General features: G+C 48.7%; 1 protein-coding gene across 1 annotated transcript; it reads right to left on the bottom strand.

Annotated features, from left to right (window-relative positions):
* Nucleotides 1-214: 214 nt before the first annotated feature.
* On the bottom strand, nucleotides 215-6,365 carry LOC138412389 (uncharacterized). Its single transcript, XM_069536154.1, has 2 exons — nucleotides 4,204-6,365; nucleotides 215-629 (listed from the first exon to the last, which is right to left on the bottom strand). The coding sequence occupies exons 1-2, from the start codon at nucleotides 5,276-5,278 to the stop codon at nucleotides 460-462; spliced, it is 1,245 nt and encodes a 414-aa protein (XP_069392255.1). The 5' UTR covers nucleotides 5,279-6,365; the 3' UTR covers nucleotides 215-459.
* Between the last annotated feature and the right edge of the window lie 10 nt (nucleotides 6,366-6,375).

Here is a 6,375-nt window from a genome sequence, read left to right as displayed (position 1 = left end):
ACAGATGCAGCATTATATGGAGTAAACTATAAAAAAGTTTAATTCAGATGAGCCTGAGTCAGGAATCATTAAGTTATTCATCTCAGCATATGATTCAGACCAGGGAAAGAAACTAATCACAAAACTATATAAAGAAGTGGAAAGATTAAAGTTACGCCTGGCTCTGAGGCCGCAACAACACAGACAAGGCAGCGTGATGTAGCGAATTACAATATGCTTTATTGATTTAACATAAACGGAAATGAGCGATGGAGTGTGAAAGTGAGCGTCAGTAGTATGTGAGGGTGTTTGAGTGTTATGTAGTATGTGTGGTGCATGTTGTCAGGTGCAGAACATAACAAAAGTAGATGCAGCAGGATGGAGATCTCAGGAATGAGTGAGAGAGAGCAAGACAGCCCACGGCAGGGGGTTTATAACAGCAAGCCAATCAGGGAGCCCTGCACAGGAACCTCCAGCCGGCTAACAATCAGCAACCTGCAAGACACACCCACACAGCATACACACCATACACAGACAGGACACAGACATGGGCTGGGGCCGTAACACCCCCCCCCATAAAGACAGGGTCCCACACGGAACCCTGGCAACCCAAGAGGTAGAAGGGAAAAGGACAAGGGAGCAGGCGATACCTGAAACAAATAAAACAGACACCAATATGAATATACAGCAAACAGATTAATCACATGGAGCCCTTGACAAGGCGTCAGCTACCACATTGTCACAGCCCTTGATATGGCGGATTTCAAGGCAAAATGACTGCAACAACAGGGCCCACCGAATTAAACGTTGGTTCGGACATTGCAGTGAACTCAGAAATGTCAAGGGGTTGTGATCTGTGAAAACAACAACAGGTCCAGAACTAACATAGACACTGAAATGCTGCAAAGCCAAAACCAAAGCCAGTGTTTCCTTTTCAATAACAGAATAATTTAACTGATGCTTATTAAACTTCCGTGAAAAAAAACAAACAGGCTTATCCACTCCCAAGTCATCAGGTTGCAGCAACACTGCTCCCGCCCCCACATAACTGGCATCTACCTCAACTTTAAAGGGCCTATCCCACAAAGGAGCAGCCAAAACCGGAGCATGACAAATAACGGCCTTCACATTCTCAAACGCAGACTGACACTCAGAAGACCAGTCAAACGTAGCTTTAGCCTTCAACAGGTTAGTAAGAGGTGCAACCACAGTTGAAAAATTCCTACAAAAACAACGATAGTACCCAACGAGCCCCAAAAACCTCATCAGTTCTTTCTTGGTTGTAGGAGGAACATAGTTATCAATAGCTTGCACCTTTGCTCTCACAGGACAAACTCTACCCTGACCCACCACACGACCAAGATAAGTAACCGTGGCCTTCGCAAAGTCACATTTGGCCAGATTCACAGTTAAATGTGCGTGAGCCAAGCGGTCAAACAACTCGCCAATGCGGTCAAGATGGACGTCCCAATCATCTGAGTAAATGACAACATCGTCTAAATACACTGAACAACCTTCCAGATCTCCCACAACCCTGTTCATCAGGCGTTGGAAGGTCGCCGGCGCATTACGCAAACCAAAAGGCATGACTGAATAGGAATATAAGCCTGTGGATGTAATAAATGCTGCAATGTCTCTTGCCCTCTCAGACAGTGGGACCTGCCAATATCCCTTGAGCAAATCAAATTTGCTCACAAATTTAGCTGACCCAACCTGGTCGACACAATCCTCCACACGAGGGAGGGGAAAACAATCAGGTTTTGTGACACTATTTACTTTACGAAAGTCTGAACAAAATCTGGGCGTGTTATCCGACTTTGGAACGAGCAAGCAAGGCGAGGCCCAAGAAGAGCAGGACGGCTCCGCCATGTCATTCTCCAACATAAACTTAACCTCGGCATCAAGAAATTTTCGCTTCTCTGGATGAAGACGGTAGAACTTCTGTTTAATGGGTTTAGAATCACCTACATCAATATCATGTTCAATCAAGTGTGTGCGGGTAGGTGTGTCACTAAACAAACATGTATAATGCCTAATCAAACTAACCAACTGTGCACGTCTGGAAACCTCCAAATGGCCTAGCAAACCATCCAAATTCTGCAGAGTCTCAGAATTCTTGAGCCGGCCATATAATACAGCGTCATCAGGGCCTGGTACACCGTCCCCGCCCTGCTCTGCCATCACAGGGGATGGAGAAACAGACACACAGGCAGGATGGACATCCGATGACTGGACCCCCTGAACACCGGACTCCTGCACACGAGAATAGTATGGTTTCAATAGATTCACATGACACAGATGAGTAGAAGACCGACGGTCTGGAGTAGCAATCAGATAGTTCACGTCAGACAGTTTTTCAACCACAGAGTAAGGGCCAGAAAATTTAGCCTGAAAGGGAGATGTTACAATGGGCAACAGAACAAGGACCTGATCTCCTGGGAGAAAAACACGATCTTCAACCCGACGGTCATAATGTTTTTTCATTTTGCTCTGTGCACCCACCAACTTACTCTTAGCCACCTCCTGAGCCCTATACAACCTGTATCTAAAACCATAAACATACTCCAGAAGGTTTCGTGGAGGATCCGCCTCCTTCCAGTTGTCACGCAACAGGGCCAAAGGGCCCCGAACAGTATGGCCGAATACAAGGTCGTTGGGACTAAACCCTATACTCTCCTGCACAACTTCCCTCGCGGCCAACAACAGCCACGGTAAACCCTCTTCCCAGTCACCCTTCATCTCAACACAATACGCACGCAACATCGCCTTTAAGGTCTGGTGAAATCGCTCCAGAACACCTTGACTTTGTGCGTGGTAGGCAGAGGCCTGATTGTGCTTAACACGCAACTGCTTCAGGACCTGCGAAAATAGATGCGATGAAAAGTTAGACCCCTGGTCGGACTGGATGACCCTGGGAATACCAAAGATAGCTATAAACTGCGACAAAGCACGCACCACAGACCTGGTTGTGATTGTTCGCAGTGGATAGGCAGCTGGGTACCTTGTGCTCTGGCACATCACTGTCAACAAGTAACAAACTCCTGACCTCGAAGGGGGCAAGGGCCCCACGCAATCAATAACAAGGTGTTCAAAAGGCTGCCTCACAGCTGGTATTGGGAACAAAGGAGCAGGCTTGAGTGTCTGATTAGGTTTACTGGTAAATTGGCATGTATGGCACGACTTAATGTAGGCCGACACATCTCTTTTCAGTCGGGGCCAAAGAAATACCTCAGGATGCGGTCGTACGTCTTCCTGACGCCCAAATGACCACTCTCGTTGTGGGACATCTGCAACACCAAACTGCGAAACTTAGTGGGAACAACAACTTGGTAAACAGGATCCCCAACAAAATTTTCCCACTGAGGCACCCATTTCCTCACCAACACACCATTATCAATAAAATAACACTGAGCGTGATTTCCCACCTCACCAACAGGGCAAACCATCTCCCGCAACGCCTTAAGGGAGACATCCGTTTGCTGCTGCTCCACCAACTCACTGTAAGAGACAGACCAAGGTAAATCAGAACATTTTACATCATGCTGCAGTGAACTGTCAACTTCTTCTGCGGAACTCCCATCCGCCTGCGTGCGCGCCATTGCCCGCGTCACAGCGCATGCAGTAAATACATCAGGGAACTCCCTCTCGTTCTTATCAGGTTCACTGCTAACGAGGGGAACCGGAACCACAATAGGAGGGGGAACATCCCCCCAAACCTTGCTACCGCATATGCCATTACCCAGAATCACTTCAATTCCATCCAGAGGTAAAGCCGGGCGCACACCAACCACCACTTCACCCTGAAAAAGATCACAAGACAACATCATTTTATGCTGAGGCACGCGCAAAACTTTCAATCCATCCCAAGCACAGGGATAAATGAGCCGGTGTAAGTCTCATCTGAAAACGGTAAGACTGACGTCAAAATAAAAGAATCGAAAGCAGCCGTATCCCGCAGTATCTTTACGCGCACTTTCTTGTCACTACCTACCAGGGAAACAACACCGTCACTGATAAACGGCTTAAAAGACTTGAGCCCCACACCGGCTACCTGAGGCCCCGCCTCAGTACCTGCCGTCAAATCCTCCAAGACCGGCGCAACAAACATTGCTGGCTTGGGGGTAAAACTGGACTCAGTGTGCTTCAACCTGGACTTTAACGCATAACAATCACGCCTCCAATGGCCCCGTTTGTGACAATAATTACAAACTTTATTAGACTCACGTGCACCACGTTCGTCCCTCTGCTGGTCTGTTGGTCTTACAGGGCGCCCCGACCCAGCACTGCCACCGGAGAAAGCGTCCCTGTGCCCGCCACCGCGAGCCACAGGAGCATCCCCCCCGTGCGTCAGCACATAATCATCGGCCAATGCAGCGGCCTCAGCTGTCGTTTTAACTTTGCGCTCACTGATGTAAGTAGCAATGCGCTCCGACAGCGAGTTCTTGAACTGCTCCAAAATAACCAGCTCCCGCAGACCATCATATGACTCAACATCTGTAGCAACACACCAGCGATCAAAATAAGTGGACAAGTCACGTGCAAACTCCATGTGAGACTTCTCACCTCTCTTCCCAGTCCTAAATCGCTGGCGATAAGCCTCAGGGACAAGCTCAAACGCCTTCAGAATAGCTGATTTTACTGTTGCGTAATTCCCACACTCACTGCTACTCAAGGACGAATAAGCCTCCTGGGCCCTGCCGGTTATCACACACTGCAACAACAATGCGCGTGTGGCCTCAGACCACCCCCGTGCATCCCCCAGACGCTCAAACATTAGAAAAAACGTCTCTGGATCACGTTCATTAAATTTGGGCACAAGCCTCAAATCACTCAAATCATTACCAGCACGTACCGCATTTCCCCCAGACACAGAGGGACCACCAGGTAACAAACCAGCCGCTGCTCTGTCCTCACGAGCCACCTGCAGCTGTTGCCTCTGCAGCTCCAGTTTCGCCAACTCAGTCTCCTGCTTAATCCTCTCCAAAGAAAGCTCCTTCTCTGCCTCAAACTTCAGACGCAACTCCAGCAACTCCTTTTGCTGCTCGAAGGACAACCCAAGACCAACACCAAGACTCGCAACCGAGTCATCACACACAGAAGCACCAGCTTCTTTCACGGTGCCCAAAACCTTCATTTTACACAAATGCACCTTCAAATTGGACCGAATGGTCTCCTTAACACGTCTGTCCCCTACATCGACCTCATAATAGTCCACTATTTTAAGCAACTGCTCCCTAGAACACTCATCCAACCACTGCTCAGACGGCTCCTCCAAAAACGCCTTCACTATTACATCCATCTCAATCACTTGCGAGAAAAACAGAAAAAGTAAAATGTCAGACCCACCTGTGCGCTTTCAGTCGGAGTTCCCCCGCTAGTTATCTGCCTAACCAGAAACTAACTACCTAACTCCCCCCTAGTCTTCATGAGGCGTAGCGGCCGGTATTTATGCACCTAGAGCCCGCTGGTTCGAAAGCAGCCACCAGTAAACTGGTCACCACCCCGAAACCACGGACAGTGCTCCCGAGCAGGTTATGGGAAAAGGGGAAAGGGAAGCTCTCAACCACCGTACCCCAACACTAACAACCCCCGCCGACGAATCCCAAAGGAGAGACGCCGCTAAACTTACCAGGAAAAACTCCGACAGAACACTGCACACACACCTTGTCCGACACTCACCTTTCTCCGCTTCCGCCAAAGTCCGTTCCGCATGAATGAATAAAAACCGGCTCCAGGAAAAACACACCTGCTCACAACTCACAAACGCATGCGCGCCAACACACAAAGGGAGAAACACGTCACCGTTCACCTAGGGAATCCCCACAAAGGGAACCCCATAAACCCGACGTCACACGCCGCACAAGATCAGTCAATCACATCCAACAAGCGCCGCTAATTACACAGACAACAATACCCAATTACTGCGCTCACTCAGAACGTCAAAGACGAAATACGTACCAACAAGGCAAAAAAAAAAATCCACTAAACGCCCAGCACTTATCCAGGACGAGCCCCCAACTTTGTTACGCCTGGCTCTGAGGCCGCAACAACACAGACAAGGCAGCGTGATGTAGCGAATTACAATATGCTTTATTGATTTAACATAAACGGAAATGAGCGATGGAGTGTGAAAGTGAGCGTCAGTAGTATGTGAGGGTGTTTGAGTGTTATGTAGTATGTGTGGTGCATGTTGTCAGGTGCAGAACATAACAAAAGTAGATGCAGCAGGATGGAGATCTCAGGGATGAGTGAGAGAGAGCAAGACAGCCCACGGCAGGGGGTTTATAACAGCAAGCCAATCAGGGAGCCCTGCACAGGAACCTCCAGCCGGCTAACAATCAGCAACCTGCAAGACACACCCACACAGCATACACACCATACACAGACAGGACACAG

Source organism: Paralichthys olivaceus, chromosome 12, assembly GCF_024713975.1.
Source record: "Paralichthys olivaceus isolate ysfri-2021 chromosome 12, ASM2471397v2, whole genome shotgun sequence".
Classification (NCBI taxonomy): Eukaryota; Metazoa; Chordata; class Actinopteri; order Pleuronectiformes; family Paralichthyidae; genus Paralichthys; species Paralichthys olivaceus.
This window is presented reverse-complemented; position numbering and strand designations above follow the sequence as displayed.

What these genes read in the sequence shown, in the direction of transcription:
- LOC138412389 (XM_069536154.1), bottom strand. Translation starts at nt 5,278, where the DNA reads ATGGATGTAATAGTGAAGGCGTTTTTGGAGGAGCCGTCTGAGCAGTGG. An exon ending in GAGGGACGAACGTGGTGCAC is followed by an intron (nt 630 to 4,203) that starts GTGAGTCTAATA and finishes TATTTGTTTCAG; the next exon opens with GTATCGCCTGCTCCCTTGTC.